This window comes from Artibeus jamaicensis, unplaced genomic scaffold (assembly GCF_021234435.1).
Source record: "Artibeus jamaicensis isolate MK-2021 breed Jamaican fruit bat unplaced genomic scaffold, CSHL_Jam_final contig_465, whole genome shotgun sequence".
NCBI lineage: Eukaryota > Metazoa > Chordata > Mammalia > Chiroptera > Phyllostomidae > Artibeus > Artibeus jamaicensis.
The window spans coordinates 41,858,073-41,884,178 of record NW_026521843.1 but is presented as its reverse complement, the minus strand read 5'-3'; the positions used below and the strand labels follow the sequence as shown (position 1 = coordinate 41,884,178).

Below are 26,106 nucleotides of genomic sequence, written 5' to 3'. Positions count from 1 at the left end.
GTATCCTAAAGTGGGTAACTTTGTACATTGGATCTGACATACACAGGTAAACTTAGTTTCTCTAATCAATTACATCTCTCTCTCTCTCTCTCTTAAATTTATATTGCATTGTCTTTACTATATTACTGGTGCAAACTGGCCAGACTGTCCCCTCTAAGGGAAGATAAAAAACAAAAAGACCAAAAAGTATCTCTCCCATCTTCCCCAACCCTGCCCTACAACCACACAGCAATGTCTGAACACATCTGGTGACAAGAACATTGTGAAAAAAATGGTCTAGGACATACATTATGAGTTGTCCCAACACAAGGCACATAATTGTCTTCTTTGCAAATGAGATATTTTTACATAAACTATGAATTTGTTTGACTACATCAAAGACAAAAGAATAGGTTTTTCAAAAGTAACAACAGGGCACCAAAGTCACATGCTGGAATTTGTAAGGAAACAAGGTTGTCACAAGCAGCTGGAGCAAGGCTGAGCAGAGGGCCCAGCCAGTTCCTCATCTGGACTGTCTGCTTTGAGGCCCCTGGAGCCTCATAGAGAACTACTGTGGAGTCTTTACTGGCTGGCAACAGAGACCACCTTGAAAATCAGGAATTGGGAGATTTCCACCAAGATGGAGGCGTAGATGGAAACCCTGTGCCTTCTCGCACAACCAAGTTTAAAAACAACAAAGTTTTAGCAACAAAAATGCAGCCAAACCACAGAAAATTGAACTATACGGAAGTCCGACAACAACAAACCCTTCAGCCAGACCGGTAAGAGGGGCAGAGCCAGCAGGTGAGCGGGGTCGGGCAGGAAAGATCCACCAGACCAAGCCGGGTGCGCGACCCAGGTACGCAGGCAGCCATAGGCAGATCCCAGGTGTGAAGTAGCAGCAGGTGGACCCACTGAGGGCTGATCGCAGCCACACATTTGCACACAGATAAACTGGCGAAGCAGTGAGACAGACCTCACAGGCCCCAGCAGTGGGAAGCAGCAGAAGGGACCCCCATTGTCCCTCTCTGACCCTGCCCCCACATATAGCATCACAAACCAGCGACCTGGGTGGCCCCGCCCTGGTGAACACCTAACATTCCTCTCCTCATACATAACAGGCGTGAACAGATCAAAACACGGCTCAGGAACAACTCAGAGCCCCAGAGCCCATAACTCTAAGAGACGAAGAAATAGGCAAACTTTCAGATGCACAGTTCAAAACACTGGTGATCAGGATGCTCACAGAATTGGTTGATTATAGTCACAAATTGGAGGAATATGTGAAGGCTAAACTAATTGAAATGAAGAGAAATGCACAGGAAACCAATAGTAATGGGAAGGAAACTGGGACTCAAATCAAATGAGTGGAACAGAAGGAAGAAAGAAACAACCAAACAGAAAAGAATGAAGAAACAAGATTTCAAAAAAATGAGGAGAGGCTTAGGAACATCCAGGACATCTTTAAACATTCCAACATATGAATTACCAGAAGGGGAAAGGAACATCCACCACTGGAAAACTTATTTGAACAAATAATAAAGGAGAATTTCCCCAATCTGGCAAAGAAAATAGACTTCCAGGAAATCCAGGAAGCTCAGAGAGTCCCAAGGAAGTTGGACCCAAAAAGGAACACACCAAGGCACATCATAATTACATTAGCCAAGATTAAAATGAAGGAGAGAATCCTAGAAGCAGCAAGAGACAAGGGGACAGTCATCTACAAAGGAGTTCCCATCAGACTGTCAGCTGATTTCTCAAGAGACCTTACAGGCAAGAAGGGGCTGGAAAGAGGTATTCCAAGTCATGAAATCCAAAGACCTACAACCAAGACTGATGTATCCAGCAAAGCTTTCATTTAGAATGGGAGGGCAGATAAAGTGCTTCTCAGATAAGATCAAATTCAAGGAGTTCATCATCACCCTTGTTATATGAAATGTTAAAGGAACTTATCTACGAAAAAGGAGTTAAAAAATATGAACAGTGAGAGGACAGCAAACTCACAGTTATTAACAACCACACCCAAAACAAAAGCAAACTAAGAAGACAGCTAAATCAGGAGTGAACCATAGAAATGAAGATCACATGGAGGGTTAACAACAGGGGAGTGGGAGAAGGGGAAGGGGGGAGAAGATACAGAAAATAAGTAGCATAGATGGTAGGTAGAAAATAGATAGGGGGGAGGGCAAGAATAGTATGGGAAATATAGAATCTAAAGAACTTGAGACATGTGGTCATAAACTAAAGGGGGAATGGTAGGGGACAGGGTGTGCAGGGTGGAGGGGAATGAAGGGGGGAAATAGAACAACTGTCATGGCATAATCAATAAAATGTATTTTTAAAAAAGAAAAAAAAAAAAAAAGAAAATCAGGAAATGCCCAGATGCAATTGTTGGCCCAAGAGGATGCAGGAGGATAGTTTCTTGCAGGAAGAAGAGACCCATGGACAACACCACACTGGCTCTCAAAAAAGCTTCTTCAGAGCATATGAGGTACAAAATACATGGGAGGTCTCCTTATGGCCTAAAGATGAGATGGGGTTGAAGAGTTATTAGAAAGTCCTCAGCCTTCACCAAATCAGTGGTAAGAACACAGCTACACTGTATAGGCCTGAGCCATGGCCAAGGTTTAACATCTATAGCCACGTGAAGATAGAGCACTGTTCTGTAATGAAAGCTCCACATGCAATAAATGGGCCTAGTGCCTGTGTCCAGCCAGCCCCAACTACTTCCATGTTAATAACTGGCTCTTCTAGCCAAGAAATTAATGGGCCCCTCTGGTCTTGTTCTGTCTGTTTACTCTCTGTGTCAGTGAGGTTGCAGTTATGATGCCATGAGAGACAATTCCAGGGCCCAGATCATGGAACAGGACACAGAACTACACTCAGATTGGAGGCCAAGACTTGTTGCCAAGACCATGGAGTAAAGGAGCAGTGTATTATCCCTCTAAGTGGCTAGTATACTGGTCCCTATGCCATTTCCATGGACTTGGGATCTAGCAAATCCTGGCAACTAGTCAGAAAAGATACTTTTCAACTTCTCAAGTGATCCCCACAAAGCAACAAATTTAAGAATGAAAAACAGAAAAAAAAAAAAAAAAAACAAAAAGTAAAAGAATATAGGACTAAAAAAGAGCAGCCCTTCTCCACAAGCCAGCCCAAGGGTAGAACATGGATAATGCTAGCTCTCTCCCTGCATACCCTTAATGTCTGCCTGACAAGGAGCAACACACAGTTGATGTTACAGGTGTATATCTTTATTTCCATTTTCATTTAAGACATTCAGAAGAATAAATTTTACTACCAGAAAGGAGGGATTCCTTGCATCCTATCTTGACATCTAACTGTGTAAACAGGTTCAATACCAGGTACAAGGCTATCCATGTATGCCTAGCAGCAATTAGCCTGCGATTACTCTGTAAAACTTTCAGCAAGATTTCAGTCAGGCAATTCCAGGAAGAGATGTGCAGCTTGCTGACTATCAGTTAAGGGGTTAAATCAGAACAGTGACACTGAGTTGGGGTTCATTTGTCTGCTTCACCCAATCCAAAAACTGCAACATAACCAAGGAAAAGCCAAAGATACTTCCTTTCCAGACTATCCTCAATGTTAATAACTCTGAAGGTTTTTCCAAAACTTTGCATCTATGTCTAATTTCTAAACCATGGCCATCACAGACCCTGTCACCCAGAAAAATGCTCAGGGAAAGCAATATTTGTTTCTTTCATTCACCAAACTACAGTTTTCCTAGCTATAAGCCTTATGTACCAAGACCCAGATAGTGACCTTTTTGTCTAGCTCAGCCAGGACCCTAACTGCATAGCTTTGAGCCCAAACAGCTAACTCACTCTGAGCCTATTATGGTTTCAGGATCGGTTCACAGGCAACTGAACTCTGTTTGTCAAATGAGTGTTGACTGATGGGAAAGGGAACATAATGGAGGTAGGAGGAGATACCTGCCTCCAACTCCATTCAGAGAGCTTCACTCAGCTTAAAGTGTTAAACCACATGGAGCAGAAGGTACTGGTCTAAAATCAGGACAATCTGTGCACAGCAGCTTATTGGTAGGATCACAAAAAAAAGCAAAGACAGAAGTTTCCAGATACTTTCTACTAACAGTCTAAACTCCAAACCATCCTTTCCTCTCCTTATAGAAGTTTCAGAAACCATTGTATGAAAGCACATGGGTAATGTGGGATGACCCTTGCCCTAGAAACCAGAGCTCCTGGGTCTGTCTGTGATTTACTAAGGTCCCTGACCACAATCTGGTTCCCTTTCTGCTACTGCCTTAGCAACCTATGTATGACTCCCCTAAAGAGAGTATGGTTCCATTCCTGGTTCTGGTTCCCTTCCTGCTACTGCCTTAGCAACCTATGTATGACCCAGCAAAGGGCAGGAAATGAGTTATTAAACCAGGTTCATTGTTTCTGCAGGGACAAATAGCTTTTATAATGTCAACAATTCTGTTTAATAGGATATAATTCATAAAAACATTCCATTTGCTTTTCTGTTAGTACAAATGCACCTATATCTAATTACATAATGCAAAGTTCCAATTCTATACAAAGAAATAATTTAACTGAGTTTTTTAAAAGTTTCCCTTGTTTGTTTTTCTAATTCACTTCATGGTTGTCTTTTGAGCAAAGAATTATGTACGAGCCTCCAACATATTAACTGATCTTTCAAGGTGGGTAGTGTGGCAAAAAACTAGGCCTAAAATCCATTCCATTTTAAGAAAGTTTTACCTAAATACTATGAAGAGAACAGAAAGACAAGCAAAAGCAGCAAATTGAAAAATCCTAACATGAATACTTTTCTATTAAAAATTGGCATGTCTCCCTAACTGGTATGACTTGTTGGTTGGGTGCTGTCCCACAAAGCCGAAGGTCACTGGATCTGTTTCTCTCTCAAATCAATGTTTCTCTCCCTCTCTTTCTCCCTCCCTTCCCCTCTCTATAGAAATAAAATAAAACCTTTTTTTTAAAGCATGGCATGTCATTAGAACCTACATTAATACAATTACCAAGTTTCTGTTCTCATGTTTTTCGTCAGGGTAAAAAGGCCTCATTCAGGTTCACAACATCTTGTATGCACTAGTATCTTTTGCTGCTGAATTTCTATGAATAAATATGTAAAAAGCTGCTCAAATACACTGCTGGTTTTAAATATCTACAGATATTATATACCTCTAATACCTATAGTGTAGTATTAGAGGTATGTTCTGATAGCCAACTATCTGGTTTATCAGCTTCCTCCCTCAAGTTGGCAAGAAATAGAATTAAAAGCAACTTTGGGTCTCTCACTCATGTGAAAGTAGCTAGCAGGAAGTAAGAAGAATAATCTAAATAGCTCTAGCAATTTAGAACACAGACTGCAGTATACTACTATGACTCAATAATAACTGCATAACATATATGCCATCAAATTCATTCAGTATAAAGTTTAGACTATTTTTTAGTTTATAAAAACTTGAATATATAAGGATGTGGTATTCTCCTTAACTTGCAGAAATCTCCTTAGTCAACTTAAATGATCTCAAAGAACATAGTTATTAGAGATACGGTAGTAATTTGTTGAAATACTTTCTCTTCTATTATCAATTTTAAATAGAAACATCTATTACAATGTAAAAATACTATGCTACTGCTCTAGTTCCTTTAGTTTTAAGATCTTTTTGATGAAATGTATACATTATTTTAAACCTCTAACACATTTATACTTCTAAATATTACTCAAAAATGTTAACTGGGACCATATGCTAGTGCCTTCCATTTGCTGCATACAAAAAAAAAGCATAGATTTTAAAAAGATAAAAGGCTCATCACTGCTGCTACCTAAAGTCACAAAGCAAAGTCTCAATGTGGGTTACCCACATTTTCTGTTTGTATTATGTCATGCACCTATTTTTCAAGAATTGTGAAAACACCCAGTGGTCGTCCTTAAAGTATTTTGGATAACAATTTCACTAAAAATCTGATTTTTTCAAAAAACAATACCTTCATATACAAACTTTTGTCTACATTTTACAGATCTCAATCCTCTGAAGTACATCCATGCAAGAACCCCCAAATGTTCCAAGAATCAAAGTTAAGAGCCTTTGTACAGTGTGATAGCAAGCTGGCTGTGGCATCTGTCACCAGTGCCACCTGTCTATTGAGGGAAAGATGATTTCAGAGATCTGAATGACTAAGTGACTCTATATTCAATATACATTCTTTCTGAATCCCTTTGCTTATAAAGACCTGTTCCTTGGTCAAGCATATTCATTTCCAAATCTCATATTCAAGAGCTTCCATGACCTGGTCCCTTTTAACATAATCAGTTAAATGATTACCTTATTCCTCCATCAAGTTTCCTTCCGCATTTTTTATTTTCAACTTCATTTGTAAAGTTTCTCTCTGACATTTATTATTAGCACATACTAAATTCTTTTTTTAAAGATTTTATTTATTTATCTTTAGAGGGGAAGGGAAAGAGAGAGGGAGAGAAACATCAATGTATGGTTGCCTATCATGCGTCCCCTGCTGGGAACTGGCCCACAACCCAGGCATGTGCCCTGACTGGGAATCGAACCGCGACCCTTTGGTTTGTAGGCCCGGGCAGCACGTACTAAATTCTTACTATATAAGATCTGTTGGAGAAAGTCCAGATGCTGTTAATATAATGAGAATGGTTTGCGCAACATCAATGTAACCTGGCAGCCAAGGAGAGTGGACTGGAATGCACATGTGTGAACAATGACGACTTCATTATACTAGTCAATGGGGGCAGTAGATGCTTTTGAGTGAGTATGCGTACTATGTGGCTGTCACACTCAAAATGACTGAGTAGAGTAACGAATCGGCATCACATTTTATGTTAAACTTGAACATTCCTCCCTGGAAACTATTCAGATGACTCAGAAGGCTGCTACTAGAGGCAACTGGTGATTGGAAGCTTCATCACAATAACATTCCAGCTCATGAGACATTGTCATGTCTCATGCAGAGTTTTTTGGTGAAATATTAAATCATGCAGGTGTCTCAGCCCACCTTCAACCCAGATCTTGCACCCTGCATCCTCTGGCTTTTCCCAAAACTAAAATCACCTTTGAAAGGGAAGACATTTCAGAGCATGGATGAGATTCAGGAAAGTACAACTAGGCAGCTGATGGCAATTCCAACAAAGGATTTTGCAGAATGTTTTGAACAGTACAAGAGATGCTGGGAGCATTGTGTGAGGTCCAAAGGTGTCTACTTTGAAGGGGACTGAGGCATCACTGCCCTGTGTACCAAGTTTCTTGTGTCTTGTATCTTCTTCAGTAAATATCTCTATTTTTCATACTACATGGCTGGATACCTTCTGGACAGAACCTGTATACCAAACATTATGCTTTTTGTCTTTAATATCTCTAATCCCAGCTACTATCTTATAAAATTATCTCAGGTTTACAGATGAGAAAACAGAGGTTCTGAAAGAATAAATAAGTATAAATTTATACTGCTCGTAACTATGATTCAAATCCAGGTCTTACTGAGCCCAAAGGCTTATTTTTCCCCATCTAATGCTTCTCCAACTTTTTCTCTCAACTATTAACAGCAAAGGTAGGATGCACACCTCTGATGAGCTGGGAAGTAAAACCAGAAGCATCTCAATTAAAATATGACATTTCTTTGAACTCATGTTTCACCTTTAAAATTCACATTACTTTTGCCTTTTTCTGAAATGATTCCATGGAGATTTAATCATAAAAACACAAAGTATATATCAGAGAAGCAAATTTACAATACAAAAAGCTAAAAACTGACACATACCTCTAGGGATAAACACAGGCATGTTTGAAAATCTACTTCTGAAACAATCTTGATTAACTTCAATCCATATTAACCTATCTACCTCTAATTTCTATTATACTTTTCAGCTATCATTATGCATTTATCATAGTACATATCACTTTATTCTTGGTTTATGTGTGTATCTCTCAAAGCAGACTTCAGTATCTGAGTATAGATGCTCAAGTGTATCCCCCGAAGCAATTAACTAGTACGGCTAGGCTTTAAACACAGTGCCTAGGACAATAAATGTCTGATAAGTGAATAAATTGTTAAATACATTGGCCTTTAGAGTCTGCAAACTTCAGTTTGAAGCAAGGCTAAGCTATTTTCTATGTGTTCTTGAGCTAGTCACATAACCTCACTGAATCAAAGAAATTATAATAATGTCCACAAAGGGAGGTTTCTAAAGGATTAAGTGAGGTATTCATGTGAAAGAAAACATTTTGTATTCTTTAACAACACATCAAATATTAAGATTTCTGAAGTTATTATTGATCAGTTAATATAAGTTTAATTTTATTGTAAGAGGCAGGTGAAGCAAGATCTTAAGGTTAATAGTCCTGGCCAGGGAGGTCAATTGGTTACAGTAGGTCAAGGTTGCAACCTCCAGTCAGAGCACACACATGGAGACCAATGAATGCATAAATAAGTAGAACAACAAATGAATGTTTCTCTCCCCCCAAAATCAATTACTCAATAAATAAATATTTTTAAAAACCTTAATGTTAATATGTCACATCAGCCTAGCTAAGTAAATTTAGAAAGAAAATTAAACTCCAATAAACTTCAATAAAGTGTATGATCTATTTAACTGATCTACGCATCAGGACACAAAATTGTTTTCATAATGGAATACATTTCATAATATAAAATAGTGTTTTATACATTCATCCACTCCTCCCTCCAATTTTCCAAATCTTAATTTGACAAAAATACATAAGCAAGTGACGACAATGTTCCCAAAGCCACCTCGAGTCTGCATCAGAATTCTAACTCAGTAAGGTGCAGGTTGTAGCCCATCCAGATATCTGCATTGTTAAAAAGGGGCATGGATGATTTTAAGTGAACACTAATGTAAAACTAACACCAACATTTCTTTACAACTATTACCCACCCCATGTGAACCATCACAGCAACTATATAGTATTTAAATTCCATAATTATCATAATTCAATTAGATGGTTGTAAATTATTACAGAAGTAGAAAAATGAACTACTCTTTTAAAATGAAATATTCAAAAAAGTAATTTACTGCACTCTATGTTGTCACACAAAAGAGCCAGGATCTCTCTTACCTCTCTTCAAACTAATCCAGTCACCTGAAGCACTTTCCAAATTTCTAGTACCTGACAATCAGAGTACTTAATCTCTTATCTGAAATCTCTTATTTGGATTCCAGAAAGGGCGACAAAATGCCTGTTCCTATATTACAGTGCCTAGATTACAGCACACTACCAATGAGGTCTAAGGCAGCACCCCATAATCAAACACATTATTTCTGCAGTAAAATAAATAACATTCATACAAAGTGAAATAAATACTACCAATAGTCTCACTTCGGGTCAGGATGGGTTTTACCACCAAAACAAATTTCCAAAAAGTAAACATTCTAAAATGTCTTTAGGTAGTAGTAGTTTTGAATTTTGAGGTTACAGAAAAAAGACTGTAAAAACTTTAGCTTTCAACTTATATATCACTTTAATTGGAAAGCTTCCCCTACAATACTGAGACTAGGTTAGGTACTTTTTACATCTACACATTTAACACACCATACTTATTCTCTTCTTACTGGTTGCCTGTTCAACTCCCCAATGCTTCTAGGATACCTGGAGTCAGGGCCACATTTTTTCACTATTACACTCTCAATAACTAGCAAATATCTGCCACATGGTGTCCATTTAATAAATAGTGAATGAATAAGCAATTATGAGTACTAAGGCTTTAGTGAAGTTTTATAATATTAAAGTATTTGCTTGATCTGTAAGGTATGATTAACATCAATGAAGATGAATCTCCATATAATGGGACAAAAATCAGAAAATTCAATAAAAATAAAGACCCAAGAGTATATCTATTGTAATAGTATGAAAATAGTGCTTTGTTGCTGTAAAGTAAAATTTTCTTAAACTTGTTAGCTAGGGCATTTTACAAAGTAAACTACTACATGAAATAAGTGCTCTGACATGCAGTAGTTATTTGCTATTTTAACAAAGAGCTTCTTACATCATATATAGATACATACAGTACAGTTGACTTTAGTTGTTAATCCACATTATGTCCCTTCCTGTTATCAGGAATTTTAGAATATAAGATATAAAGATGGAAACTTGCTTTCTTCTAATTAATATACTCTAATAAAACTGATAAGTAATTAACAAAAAATGGACAGACATTAGGCAAGATGAAAATGGAAAACTATGTATTTAAACAAATAGGCAGTAATGTAAGAATCAGGATTCTGAACATTCTGGCAGGCTCGAAACATATGATCATTATTGGGCATACCTTTCTTTAAGGGGAACCAAAGTTTCTCCATTATTTTCTTTAAAGCCAAAGGGTCTTTTGGGAATAAAGGAGATGGAATTTTCTTCCAAAAGCACTGAAGGAAAATCTATCTGAAAGATTTCCAAACTAGAACACACTAAATATTTAATATAAGGAAAACTAAGGAGGAAAAAATGTCTATACATGGACTTTCTCTGAAATTTAACCCAAATGAAAGTGAACTGGCTGACAAAGACTACTAGCCATCTAGAATACCCTACCTAATTTACATAGACAGCCAGTCACCACTCACATAATAATATACAATAGAAAGTTGACAGAATAATTAAAAGACGAGAAAAACCTGTCTAAACTATGAGCTTTCTATTTGAATTCAGGAGTTTAATTCTGACCAGATGGAGGGAAAAGATTTGTTGCTTCTAATATTGTTAACATTTTTCTATATGGAAACAAGAACAAATAATATCATTTGTCAAGAAACAAAACAGTTAATTTTGAACCTTAAGCCTACCCAGTCAGAAAGGTCATCTAACGGAAGTTTATTCATTTGTAGCGGATCACCTTTCCTGACATGTCAGTATCTTTTAGTAAGTTGTTAACTAAGCTGATGGGGTTCAAAAGTGGCCTTCATTATTTACCTTAAATAACCTGGTTAAAAAAAAAGTGGGAGGACTGATGAAATAAGTTTGGCAAAATACTGAAGATGGTTTTAGCTGGGGGACGGTTACATAGAATTTCATAACATTATTCCTTCTACTTTTGTGTATGTCTGAAATAATCTTAAAAATGTAAGTTGAGATTTTTTAAAACTTGAGTCTTGATTAGATTTATCCAAGCTGTTAAACTGGTATGAAGGAAAAGATTAGCAGAAGTCCTTTATATACTGCTTTCAAATTTCTGAATTATTTAGAAATCCAAATGGATCTAAGACTCTTGGGCTATATGAAAAAGACATGTTTGAGAAGATTATACCAAAAAAAAAAAAAAGCTCAAAAGAGACCTAATAATACAGGAATCTTATATGTATCAGTCTTCTTCAAATGTAAACTGGTCAGTGCTATATAGGACAATGCTCAACTCTATCACCAAGTAATCACTATGGCTAAGTACATAAATTTTTCTGACATCTCACAGGAGTGAGAGAATTCTACCTCCTTCTTAACCAGCTTCAGGGAACAGTGTGGAGAAAGGGCTGGCTTCCTAAATATTCAATGAACTTCCAAAACTCAATGAACTACAAGGGAAAAAAATTATCACATGTATACTATATGATATAGTATACAATACTAACAAACACAGCTATTATAGACATACTGATTAAACCACTCTTTAGATACTGAGTAAACAGAACACAAAATGAAGTACGTTCTTTCTTTAAAAATGCATACTCTTACTCTATTTTTATTTTTGTAACATATTTTATGCATATTATCTTTTATTTTTATTTTTTACTGTTAATCTATTACAGTTGTCCCAATTTTTCCCATTTGTCCTCCTGCACCCAGCAACTCCCTGCTCCCAAGGTCAATCCCCACACTGTAATCCATATTCCTGGGTCATTCACACATGTTCTTTGATTAGTCTCTTACCCTTCTTTCCACCATTATCCCCCTCCCCTATGGCCACTGTCAGTCTATTCCAATTTTCCATGTTTCTTGTTCTGATTTGCTCATTAGTTTATTTTGTTCATTAGATTCATGAACAAAGTCTGACTTTAGGCAGCCTGTTCAATGATACAAGCAATCCACAGTCCATGGCTGTATCCTTCTGACTTGGCTGGTCCTCTCTATTCTGCCCTGTTGGCTTTTTATCAGCATAAGGCTTAGTGGCAGTTTCATCTAATGTCCGACAGCACCACATTTACTACTTCCACCTGCCTCTAGAAGGAGCTTCTGGTGCCTCCAGAGGATGTGATTCCTGGTTCTCTCCTAGGACGTGCTGTTCAATCTTCAGGGAAGATGGGGGGCAGGAGGTGTTCCCCTGCCCCTGTACCACACATCTTGGTCTGTCCCAGATTATTTCCAATAATTCGTAGTTTCTGATGAATTAGCTGTTTCATGTGCAGGGAGCCAGTCTGTGTGAAAGCATCAGCTCTTTCCCACTTGGTACTGATGTGTACTGATGGCAGCTCTGTGTGAGAGCTGAGGCTGGGCAGGGCCCTGAATAACTATTGCTGCACCAATTTCTAACCTCTCTGCTGTGCTGTTTTCAGTGGAATACGGCCCAAGGAGGAGCCAGCATAGAGTCCAAAAAAGGTTCATAAAGCGCTCCTTTGGAGATTCTCTTTCTTTCCCCTGCAGTTCTGTGCCCAATGGGGTGGTCTTGAGCCTGGCCTTCCTGTTCTGTGGAGTTTGCAGTCTTGCAGGTGGGAGTTGTACATGCCTTCCCCTTCTCAAAGGTTTGTTCTCCACAGTGTGAGTGGCCCTGCCTGGCTGCAAAGAATCTCAGGTGCTCAGCCCTTGCCCATCAAGCTCCAATTCACTGTTCTATCAGGAAACCCAGACCCAAATCTTGCATTTTGCAGGCAGCTCCTTCCTACCCACGCTCATCAGCCATGCTGGATGGGACTCCACAATCCCTTCACAGTGCAGCCTTCTACTCTTCCTGGCCAGTTGGACTTTGTGGGCACGAACCATGCTTTCAATCTAGTCCCTTTGCTGGTAGGGTAGCTGTGTGTGCATGTGGGGTCCCTGCCCAGCCATGCCTCAGCACCCCTCTTTTAAAGTCCCTATGTGGTACCCACATTGCTGCACTGAGCCACAAACCAGCTGTCTGCACACTCCACCTCCCCAAAAGGCAAAAAGTCTCTCTCAGTCAGGGCTGGCCGCAGCCTACTGTTGCCTCCAACAGTTTTAGGAAATAGAATTTCTCTTTTGAACTCTTCTGGTTGGTGCTGCAGCTATGGAGGTGCTACATGCTACGTGTGTGTAGCCTGAGTCTCCCAGACTCCATATAACCTCCCAAGTTTCTCTCGATGAGGACTGGGGGTTCCCTGTGCAGGGCTAAGGCTCCCTGCTCTGGGAGGAGTGGTGTTGGGAAACACCCTGCCTGGTTTCAGAAGCTTAACCCCACCCTCCCCACCCCCACCATAGCTAAGGCTGAGTAAGAGACCTTGGGACCATAAGCCACTGAGACAAAGCTTATCTTTCCGGCCAGGGCACCACCTCTGCCCCTTTTACTTCACCCTGCTTGGCCTCTGGTGGATGACTAGTTAGCCAATGACAGGTAAGATTCCTCAAGAGGGATGACATAAGACAGGCATGGTCGCAAAGGGGCTCTCAGGGAAGGACTTGGGGGGCTATGGAAAAAGGCGGTAATAGACCCTCACCCCTCAGTTTTGACATAGCCTGAGTCCTCATTCTGTCTGTAAGAAGTCTCCTAATCTCTTGGCTGCCTTACTTCCCCTGCCTGATGTAAGCCTGAAACATTATACCAGAGGTTGGTGCAGCCCTGGGCAGGAACAGGTGGTTCCCCAGGCCATAAAATCCTGTGAAACCTGCTTTGCTAAGAATGCCCTCAATTTTCTGATAAGGGTCCAAGCATGAAATGGGTTTGTCTCCCAAAGTTTTATGGCCTTTAGCTAACTGACCCAGACTCAGAATAAGCCCTCATAGTTCTTTGAATGTTATCTATTGTTTGATCATTACCTCCTGACAATGATGAATGAGGACCTTATTTGTTGTAATGCTCCCAGAAAGCAATAAAAGCCTGTCCAGGCAAGGGTCCTGGGTGCTCTCTCACTCAAGAGAGTAGCCACACTGCCCCTTTTCTCCACAGGACTTCTGCAGTCCGTGTGCTTTTTTTTTTTGTCACATCCACAACACCACGGACACTGCTGGTCGAAGTCTACATCAGGGTGGGAGCTACCAAGCTGCATTTTCTGTCTGTTCTCTCCTCTCCTGCAGGCACCTTGTACAGGGTATTTCTCCTTCAGCTTATAAAATCCCTTACCAGATGGTGCAGGGCATCTCCTCTGCACTCTTTGGCTTCAAAAGTTCGTATCAGCTAAGACTGATTCTTCAGGTCACTTGTCAGAAGATCAGCTAAAAATCCATGCTGGGGGCACAAGCAAGTGCATTTAGTTTCCACCTGCTCAGCTCCCATCTCTGCCTCCAAATATGTTCTTAATGGAAGTTTGAAACTCCTCTCCACCCACTCAGTGTCACTTGCATTTAGAAGCAATGTCAATAGGAATTGATCAGTTTCAAGAAAGTTACAGGGTCAGATTTCTAGCAGGTGGAACATTAATAGGTGGGCTCTACTAGGGCAAATGTCCTAACTTTAAAAAGCTGGGCCATCTCTGATTGGTACTTAGATTATAAATTGTTGCACTGGTTACAAGAGAAACAAATGCTTCTATATTCCGAGGTGTGGGGGTGTGATATTCTTCCATATACTATTCACTCTTTCAACCTCTGAAAAACTGGTTATTCATGAGAAGCTTCTCCCTCCCCTCTGGCAACCATCAGTTTGTTCTCTATGTTTCTGTTTCTGTTCGGTCATTTGTTGTTTTTTTTTTTTTTAGATTCCACATATAAGTGAAATCATACAGTAGCTGTCTTTCTCTGTCTGACTTATTTCACTAAGCATAATACCTTCTAGGTCCATCCATGTTGCTCAAATGGTGAGATTTCATTCTTTTTACAGATAAGTAACATTCCATTGCAGATATATATATATCACATCTTCTTTAGCCACTCATTTATCAGTGGACACTTAAGTTGCTTCCATATCTTATTGCACATATCTTTCAAATTAGTATTTTTGTTTTCTTCAGGTAAATACCCAGAGTGGAATTACTGGATCATGTGGTATTTGTATTTTTAATTTTTTGAAGAACTTCCATACTGTTTTCCATAGTAGCTACACCAATTTGCATTCCCACCAACAATACACAAGTGTTCCCTTTTCTCTACATCTGTGCGAATACTTGTATTTTTGATAATAGCCATTCGACCAGGTGTGAGTTGATATTTCAATGTGGTTTTGATTTACACTTTCCCTTACATTTCCCTGGTGATTAGTGATCTTTTCATGTACCTGCTGGCAACCTAGATATCGTCTTTGGAAAATGTCTACTCAGGTCCTCTGCCCATTTTTAAATCAGATTGATTGTTTTTTGAAGTAAATTTGTATCAGTATTTTAGATATTTTAGATATTAATCCCTTATAAAATGTATCATTTGCAAAGATCTTCTCCCATTCAGTAGGTTACCTTTTCTAGATTTTACCATTTTTTTTCCAATTCAATTTTAGAGAGAGGGAAAGGAAGGGAGAGAAAAGGGAGAGAAACATTGAAGTGAGAGAGAAACATCGGTGGTTGCTTCTCATATGTACTCTGACTAGGGTTCAAACCTGCCACCTGGCCATGTGCCCTAACCAGGGACTGAACCAGTGACCTTCTGCTTTGTGGGACAATGCCTAACCCACTGAGCCACACCAGTCAGAACAGTAGGCTGCCTTTTCATTTTGTTCTTGGTTTCATTCACTGTGCAAAAACTTTGTAGTTTGATGTAAAGCTACACCAATTTAAATGTAAGAAAGTATAAGCTATAGTTCCTAAAAAAGATATCTTCTCTTTACCTAACTATTAGAGTTAGATCCCTTGGCCAAGATGACAAAGGAAATAAAATAATCTGAGAACAGAAGAAACATTTATATATACATATATATTTCCCCCTCTGAAAAAAGGGGATAGAGGAGGTAGAGGTAATTTATCACAATACAACTTTGTGAGATAAAGAGACTGACTTGATTTCAGAGGAAGATTCAAACTTAAATTTAATAAAGCCAAAAACTGCAATTTTATATTGTTTACATTGTATTGTGTAAGTTATTATATAACTTCCATTCCTGGTATAATCTTGTCAGGTAAATTTGGTTAAACAAGCAATCTCGTACAACATAAAACTAATAAAAGAAAAAAACAGAGGAGAGTTTACAGTATTACCCTGGAATTAACATAATTAATGTTCTATCATGTCCATTTAAAATGCTTCTGGAGATAACATCAAATAAATAGCAATAAAAGCACCAAGGAGCCAACCGCCCATCTCACTGGTCACAGGTAAAAATACTGGGAAAGACTGAATAGGTGGCCCCAAGAAAACATATTTTGATATCCCACTGATCTCCTTTAAGGAGGACATAGTACTCCAATTAATCACTTGTCTATCATTAAATTTATTGGGTTAACAGTCAAAAAATAGAGGTTTATTGATCTTTAGTGAGAATCTCAGGTTTTGTTTTGGCTGGTTCAGAATTTAGTTTTGTTTCTTTTTCATTCTTTCTCTCAATTACCTCATCAAGAATAGTTACTACTCTAAATTCACCACTGCCCTTACCTGAGCTTTCTTTCCTCTATTTACAATGCCTTTTTTTTTTCTTTTGCATAACTCCATTTTTTCTTAAAAACTAAAGCTCTGCAGCCACTTCCTCTACAAAGTCTTTGTTGAGTCTGCCCTTCTTTACGGTCTCCCAAGGATATGTATCTTTATTCTTGTATTTCTTTCCTTACATTATATGACCCCTCACTAGTTTAAATACTTCAGGAGACCAGACTACTTTAGGCCATCAACTATAAGTCTCCTTTGGTTTTTAAGTGATGTGCCATTATTTTATATAGTACTAAGAAAGAAAAAAAAAAGCACTACCAGTTATAATTGTAAAACACCAAAAATGTAAGTTGATCCCAATTTCAGAGAAGTTAAAATATGGGAGGAGAAAATATGCATCTCAGAATGAAAATTCTACATATTTTAACTGATCCTGTATCTTCAATATTAACAAAATGTCTAGGCATACAGAAAATGCAAATTACATGTTAGCAGAATAACTGAATGACTAAATGAATTCAACCTAGGATGATACTTTTCATCAATATGCATTTTTAGATTTATTAAAAAACCAAAAGATTCTAAAAATGAAAATTTTTAGATTTATAAAATTTAGAGCTATGGATATAATTTGCAAATTTATAACCATTTACACTTGTTCTGGTTTTAGTTGAACAACCTAAAGCACCAAGAAGATAAAAACTTGTTTTGTTATCTAAATATTACTGTTAAGGCTTCCCAGGAAAATACAGGGTAGGGCAAAAGTAGGTTTGCAATTATTCATATAAAAAGTAATACAACAACTAACAAATATAAGAATAAGTGCTGTATTTTGTGTATTCACAAATGTAAACCTACTTTTGCCCCACCCTTGTAAAACCCACAAGGTTTTACATTATTATATTACTATAGATTAAAAAGATTACTATATTATACAAACATTATTATATTATAATAGATAAAAAAAGAAACATGTTTTATAGTATCCATTCTTGATAATATGCACCAATAACAGGCATACAGATTATAAGTAATCCAAAATAAAGGACATTTTAAAACACACTTATATTTGTTTTTGGAGTACATCCATATATTTTCATTGTGAATAGATAAACAGAAACACAGACTGTGAAGCCCAGAGGCAGATACTAATAAATTATCAGCACTTGTTTAATTTTAGAAAACAAACTGATCTAAGTGACATGTTTGTAAGTTAAGTTGCCTTGTTATTTATTTAAGATGATCAAGTTTAGAAGTCACTGAGAGGCATAAGTGGTACAAAGGAGTGGAAAAACTAAAATCCTGCAACAATAAATTTGGAAATCTAGCTTCCTTTCCTTTTACATTTTTCTATGCCCTCTTCCCAGAGGGTATAGAAATGTGTAAAGAGGACACAAAATAAAAGTATAGCTACCCCTTACTGAGCTAGATACTTTACATATATTATTTCTAATTTTCAATAACCTACAGAGTAGATATTAATACCATAAGTTTATATCTGAGTATACTGAAGCTATAAAAGATCAAATAATTTGTTCAAGGTTACAAAGCTGGCAGTAGTAAAATCACCTCTAAAGTCTGATTTATGGACCTGACCTGTCAGTGTTGGTTGGACATCACTCCGCAAAGTGAAAGGTCACTGGTTGATTCCCAGTCAGGGCACATACAATACCTGGGTTGTGGGTTTGGCCCCTGAAAGGGGCACATACTAGAGGTAACCAATTGATGTTTCCTCTCCCAAACTTATATGTAAGTAGCTTTCTGGTGCAAAGAAGAAAGCTCACAAAAAACTGGGAAATCCTCCCTGTGACCCTACCAAAAGAACCAATAAAATGAAGACAGAACTAGCTCAATTTACAAAAAGAAGCAGGAAGTTTGCTTTGAGAAAAAAATATTCTAAAATCTAAGAACTGATAAATTCTGGGATTCCATTTTGTAATGTCTAACAGTAGGCAAATAATTAAGCCCAAAAGCTTTTGGCCTGAAAATGTAAAATAATTAACGACTACCTTTACTAATTGAATATATACCTACCTCACAGGTTTCCCAGTACAGAAGGCAGATTAAAAACTTCTCTATGATTCTGTAACTTCAAATTATTCTTTTCATCTTTGTCTCTAAGAGAAGTAGTTATTGCATAGGAGTTAAAGGCAAAGACCATGAAGAAGACTAAATAAAATCCTGACTTCTTAGCTATGTAATCTTGAACAAGTTATTCAACCTAACCCTTACTTTCTTTATCTGTAAAGTAAGGTTATTAATATCTGACTTAAAATTATTGTAATTAGTAAATGAAATGTGTATAAAACATTCTACATAGTATCTGGTACACAGTAAGTGCCCAATAAATTTGTTAGGGTAATATATTTTGATGACTTCTCTGTTTGGGGGATGTTATATATCAGGCAAAAACTTTAAACCTTTTTTATTGACTGTGCAAGGAACGAAAGATATTAAAATTTCCACTCAAAGTGTCGGGACACCTTTCTGTGTCAGGACAATTTACCAAAAAACTTTCAAACAAAACCCACATTTTACAAGAAATGACAGACTTTAGTCCTTAGAAATTCACTAGCCCTTCTATACATAATGTGCAAGCACATTTAAAATGTAAGGCAGAATACATCTGTTACTGATACAATAATAGAACTATTTCTACAGACAAGAGTCAATTTCATCATTAACCACTGAGGGGAGCTGCAACCTAAAAAAAGGCCTATATAGACTTTCAAGGTTATTTTTAAACTCTCATATATCACAATATTTAATAAACTCTTATAAAAATACATTTTAAATTAACTTGATAAGTATGTCTGAATTATCTTTGGGGGGCCTCACAAGTAATAAGGCTCATTATGTCCACATAATAAAATGGGGGGATCCCTATACATTATCTCCCCTGCTTTTGCTCCAGAGCCCTTATCTAACATATTTATTTGTTCTCTCTCTCTCTCTCCTGCTCCCTCTGTCTCTCTCTGTCTCTCTCAGTCTCTCTCTCTCTCTCTCTCTCTCTCTCTCTCACACACACACACACACACACACACACAGGGGAATGTAAGCCCCATGAAGAAGAGATTTTTTTGTGTTTTATACACCAATCCGTTTCAAGTACCTAGAACAGGGACCAGCACAAAATACACGTACAGTGAATTAATTGCTACAGAATGTGTAAATAAATGAGATAAATACTGGTTAATTTACTTGAAAGGTTAAAATACTTTAGATAATGTCGAATACAGTTTCCAAGGTTTTAGTTACCCACAGTCAACTGCAATCCAAAAATATTAAATGGAAAACTTCAGAAATAAACTATTCATAACTTTTCAATTACATGCCCTTCTGAGCAGTGTGATGAAGTGCCCCCTCTCTCCAGCCAGGGCGTTAAACATCCCTTTGTCCAGAGCACAGACTATCTGCCCATTAGTCATTTAGTAGCCTTCTAGGTTATCAGGTTGACTGTGAAGGTATTGCAGTGTTTGTGTTCAAGTACCCCTTTTGCTTAATAATGGCCGTAAAGCACAAGAGTAGTGATGCTGGCAATTCAGATATGACAAATTACTGTAAAGTGCCTCCTTTAAGTGAAAAAGTCAAAGTTCTTGACTTAAAAAAAAATCATGTGCTAATATTGCTAAAATCTACAGAGAGAATGAATATTCTATCCATGAAATTGCCTAATTTATAAATTAAACTTTGACTATGTATATATAGGGTTCTACATGCAGTTTTAGACATCCATTTGGGGCCTTGGAATGTATCTCCATGGATGAGGGGGGAATACTGTAAAGCAAACTGCTACAACCTGAAAACTGTAAAGTCTATGTACACTGAATTTTGGTTTAAAAAAATATCTAAGAGCAGTTATTTTATCCTATAGATGAGTATATGAAAAATCTCATGAGAATAACTTGTTTAATGTAAATTTATAATAGAATCCCTCTTGATGTGAATTGCACAGAGAATTGGTCAATTAAATGAAGAATTTATGAATATTAACACACAGTTAAATTTTTTTCAATACATACTGTTTCACTCATCAGTTTTTGTGCCTTCTTTGAGTATAACTTTGTTGTCAATTTTCTTTTATAATCAACTCTCCTAATATATCATTAGTACATTTCAATATCTTTTAAATGAAATGAATTCTTAAGGGCAATAGAGAAATAATCTGAATTAAAAACTCATTCCAGATTTTTATAAATTTGTCCCAATTTTTTACAGTTGTATATCCACCAATTTCACAGCAGTTTCTAACAACTCAGTTTTGTCAACTCTTTCAAAGACATTTAACAGTTTTCCTGAAATAGTTCTTCAAACTGGTTATTTCATTGGCCTATGAAATATCTAATCTTATAATTAACAATAATAGGTCAGCAGCCTTATAAGAGGTCTTGTAAGCGACAAACCCAATTTACATCTTAAAGTGCGTAGGAGTATGTCACAGAATGACTTACTAGCTATGCTGATATATGGGGTTAAAACCAGAATGTCCTACTGACGGAATAAAAAGCATGAGATAATCTGTGTAAATTAAGTCGAGGTTGATCAGAAGAGCTTCTATGTAATGGCATATGGATCCTTCACATACTATCTCACTGCCACTAGAGACTACTTTTTGAATTTTTCTTCAATACTGTTGATGGATACCTATGTAATCAATCTGAATCTCAGTCTCTCCCTTTCCCTCTTCTTAGCATTCATCTGATGAGGAATTCACTGCCAGGCCGTAAGTTTTTGTTTCTTCAGTTTCTTCTGGGATATCTGTTACTTCTGTGCAACCTCTTCTTCTGGTTTACGAACAATCTGCTCTTTTTTAGTTGGATCCTCTCCACGTGTCAGGCAGAGCTCATGGTACAGATTAATGCACCCATGAGCTCTGTAAGCTCTGCACCACATTATTCACCTGGATGTGCCAAGTGGCCAGAGAATCTACATCTCAACTCATAAGTTCCACATTACCCTCTGCATTTTTAAGCATGTGCAGCAAAAAATCAGCAGTCTTTGGGCCTCTGGCCCTGCATCCAGACCCACTGTTTGGCCTGGGCACACCTACCAACTCCACCAATATGCATACCCTTGGTTGCCTGGGCAGTTAGTTTTGGGAGTGTTCTTAAAGTGAACACAAAGATTTAAACCTTTTAGTTGGCATGATTTTGTGGGGTTTTCTGGGTCAAGTGAATAAAGAACCATTTTCAGAGGTCACATCAGGCTGCTTAGAGAAAGAGCTCTAATTCCTCTCTTAAAAATAATAATCTTACAGGATTTCTAACAGTTAATTGGTTTAACTATAATCATTCACTCACTTATTCAATAAATCTGTATACTGAGTACCTACTACACAGAAGACATTACGTAAAAAAAAAAGAAATTGTGGTATATATGAAAATAAATGGAGTGGAACCCTGTTAAATTCACTCATCCAAGCAGAGGTCCTATTAACCTCTCAGACAACTGACCTAGATTTTCCAGAGCAAGTAAAAAGACTTAACACCAAGACAGGAAGGAAAAACACTATTCTTCAAATTCATCTATTCCTCTCATTATATAGGAGTTAGTCTGGGCAGAAGGAAATTAAGTTAGTTCTGCCCGATTCTTGTCTATTTTCCAGGTGAGAATACACTACCTTCTTTTTTTGTTTTGTTTTAGATTTAATTATACAACCTTATCCTTTGAGACTAGACAGATCACAATTTGTGATAGTTATTCTAAAGTATGTAAATTAGTATATTCTCTTTTAATATATTTAAATGCTTTAGTTACAATGTATATTCATGCTCTTTCCTGTACACTAAAAATACAGCAATTACATAATACCTGTGAAGTCTGCAAACTGTATATAATGTAACTAAATATGGTAATAGATGTATTTAATATTTAACTTTCTTAACCTCTTTTTAAAAATAAACATAATGCTAGTAAAATAGGTCAAATCCCATAACTGTCTCTAAAAACACACCTGCTGTTAAACAGGTATAAGCCAATAATAATAAAATCATAAGAAATACATCTAATAAATGGTATTTTCATGCATTTGGGTTCCTAGCAAGCATTATTAATTGTTGTCATCATCACATTACATCACAGATATAAAACGTTCACCCTTCCACATTCTGATTAACTTTAATTTCCTTCAAATTAACTCTTCAATACCTAGATTCCACTAAGTCTTGCCTATTTCTTAAAAAATTTATACACACACACACACATATCCCATGGCTGAGAAACTAGGTTTCTACTACAAAGGCTAATATCTTCCTTAACATGTAAAGTGAGTTTATACCACAATTAAGTTTTCCTTTAAAAAAATTAAACTATAGTTAACATACAACATTACATTGAATATGACACGTTATCAACATTTACATACCTTGCAAAGTGATCATTGATATAAATCTAGTAACCATCTGTCACCACACAAAGGTTATTAAGATACTATTGACTATATTCCCTATGCTGTACACTATAGGCCCTGTGAGTTATTTTATAACCAGGAAGTTTGTATCTCTTACTCCCTTTCACCTTTTCTACCCACACAATTTTCTTTTTCTTTAATCTGACATAGAAAATAACTACTATAGAAACAAGAAGTAGGAACAAAGAACCGTTGTGCTAAAAAGTTCAGAATAGGAAACTAACGATATTCATATTAGATTCCAGATTTAAAAGTATACAGAAAATACAAATACAGATATGGACTTTTCAAAAATTTAATTATTGTTCAAGTACAGTTTTTTGTCTTTTACTCCCATCCCAGCCCAACCCCTCCCCAGTGCTCCCTAGACTTTTTAAAGAAAGATGTAAATTAGGGATATATTGATTTATTACAAAATGCTATACTAGTAATTATTTTAAATATTGCATTCTTCATGAACTTGATAATCAAAAATTTGTCTACAAAAAGAAAATTTCAAAAAGTTTATAAAGATATTTTTATCAACAAAAACAATGTCACAAACCTACAAAAAGCCTTCTAAGATCAGTTAACAAAAAACATTCATTTCATAGATGAAGAAACTGAGCCTGAGAAAATAATCTACTCAAGGTCATCAGTTTTGAAGATACAAAATCAAGATTTTACTCAATTCTAACCCAAATGGTAGTTCATATTTTCTCTATACTATGATGAGAGAAAAAACAATGTATTTTTTTTCAAACAAGAATATGAGGCAGAGATGAACAGGTAGAAAATCCTTCAGTACTAAAAAGAATAATGATAGCTGAGATCTCCACTACATACCTTAGAGTAAGGTCTTCAAAATCAATGGATAGAATAGTAAAATTTAAATATAATTAAATTTAAATAATAGTTAAAAGCCATCTATATTATATTTATTGGATTTTTATAAATCTTATTAACAAACATTTGTAGAAAAGGAATGGCAACATATTTCAATTTTCATTTTCCTCCTATGGCCATTCTCTTAGCTCAATCACATTTCTAGCAACTTCAACCATCTGAGTAAAAAATGTGCAAATGAGCAAAATAAGCTTCTGGGCTTAAACAAATATATTTTTCATTAAAAGGGAACCCAAACACTTTTTGATTTGAAAAGCACATACCTCAAAAGGAAAAGGATAATTCAAAATATACCTCTTTATCTCATGATCCATTTGTAATCTTACTGTTTCATTTTAAACTTTAATACTTCTCTAACCTTCAATACTTTTATAAAATCTATAACAAAAATTTAAATGAAAGAATGTTTTCTAAAATCCTATAGATTTGAAAGCCTGCATTCAAACATAATCCATATCATACAGCTTGATATTGGGTTTTGTTTTGTTTTTTTCACTTCTAACTTTCAGTAGGTTCATTAGTTCATAACCTATCCTTCAGAAATTTGTTAGTGGTATGCTTCTACCCTAAGAGTAACTGTGTACAGTAATAACATCTTTCTCAACAAATGTGAAGTTAATTCTTATATATTTTTACCATTAAGTACAATCCAAATTTAGTTTGCTAATCTTTAATATATGAACGTAACAAACAGACTTTAGATGTATATGACACAGCCATTAGTACTGAAAACCAAAAGAACATTCATTGGGGAAAAGCTCCTGATGTCAGAATGAAAGCTAGCTTTTGAAGCTGTAACTAATTTCAAGAAGTCTATGTTTGTTTTTAAGACTTCAGTGGCTATTCCAAGTATAATGTTCAGATCTAGCACTACAGAAAAGCAAGGGAGTTGTTAACATGTGTGAACCTTTAACATGACATTGTCTTGATATGCAGCCATCAAAAATTCCACCTGCTGTGTTTGGACTGATCTCCCTCCCAAGCTTCTCAGATCTTTCAGACTAAAAACAGCCCAGTTACTGCCAGAAAAAGTGCAAGAATCCTTTTATCACTGAGATATAAAATAAAATCACACAATATGCTGAATGGAGAAGGAAGAACACACTGCAAAGGATGTTACAGATCTGTTATACAGATATTTTAGAACTTTAATGGTGATTATGAAAACACTGATGATGACAATTGTAAAAACTAATATTCATTAGCATTATTTAACACTCACAACAACCACATTTATGTCTGAGAAATTAAGAAACTAACCACGGCTTGTGAGAGAGCTAGGGACTGAAATCACATCTGACTCCAGAACCCACACTCTTTTTTTTTTTAAATAATTTTATTTAGTAATTTTTAAGTACAGTTTTTTGTTTATTTCTCCCATCCCAGCCCCCCCTGCCCCGTGCTCCCCACCTCCCTCCCATTTCTACCCCCCTTAGTTCTCATCCCTGTGTCCTTCATATTTGTTCCTCCAAATCCCTCCCCCTTTTCCCCTTAAATTCCCTTCCCTCTCTCCTCTGGTCACTGTCCCCTTGCAGAACCCACACTCTTAATTTACTATATTTTCATTTATTATCTTCCCTAATCCCCATTCAAAAATATTTACTGAATGCCTACTATACCCACCTGCCAGTCACTTAAAATTCCACAATATGTAAATTAAAGATGATTATTCAAGCACCAATCTAGAATCCCTCAACTCAAACAAAAAGTTAAAGCATGTGCTTTATTTTAAAAACATTTCAAGCCTCTCATGATTTCATTCAATACAGGTGCAAATAAGAATTTGCTATGTGAGAAGCATCATGCTAGATGCTGAACAGATAAAAAGATATATAAGACATGATCTTTCCCTCAAGCCCTCCCCAAAATATATATAATTTAGCATTAAAAAGTATTTTTATTTTTATAGTTTAAACAAAAATACTCCTGACGAATAATTCAGCTATTGATTATTGTTTCATTAAAAATCTCTAAAAGCTATGAACCACTATTTAATTTTATAAGGCAACATTTCTCCTATTACCAAAATGCTACTGTACCTTACTAATGTATAGTCAAAATGTGAAAGGTGACAGAATTTGCCATTAGCTTACATTTTCAATGACGAATGTCCACTCTTTATCTTCAAATTCCTCTGCATGAGGATCCTGTAATAATAGCAAAATTATAAAGTCACAATACA

The 26,106-nt window shown here is 36.6% G+C and overlaps 1 protein-coding gene across 10 annotated transcripts in view; it reads right to left on the bottom strand.

Moving 5' to 3' along the window:
- The window catches only part of EHBP1 (EH domain binding protein 1), a 375,639-nt gene that overhangs the window by 268,678 nt on the left and 80,855 nt on the right, over nt 1-26,106 (bottom strand). For all 10 annotated transcript variants that reach the window (XM_053667020.1, XM_053667021.1, XM_053667023.1 and 7 more), the window contains exon 5: nt 26,018-26,071. In XM_053667020.1, coding sequence (XP_053522995.1) covers nt 26,018-26,071 — 54 coding nt within the window. The remainder of the gene's footprint in view (nt 1-26,017; nt 26,072-26,106) is intronic.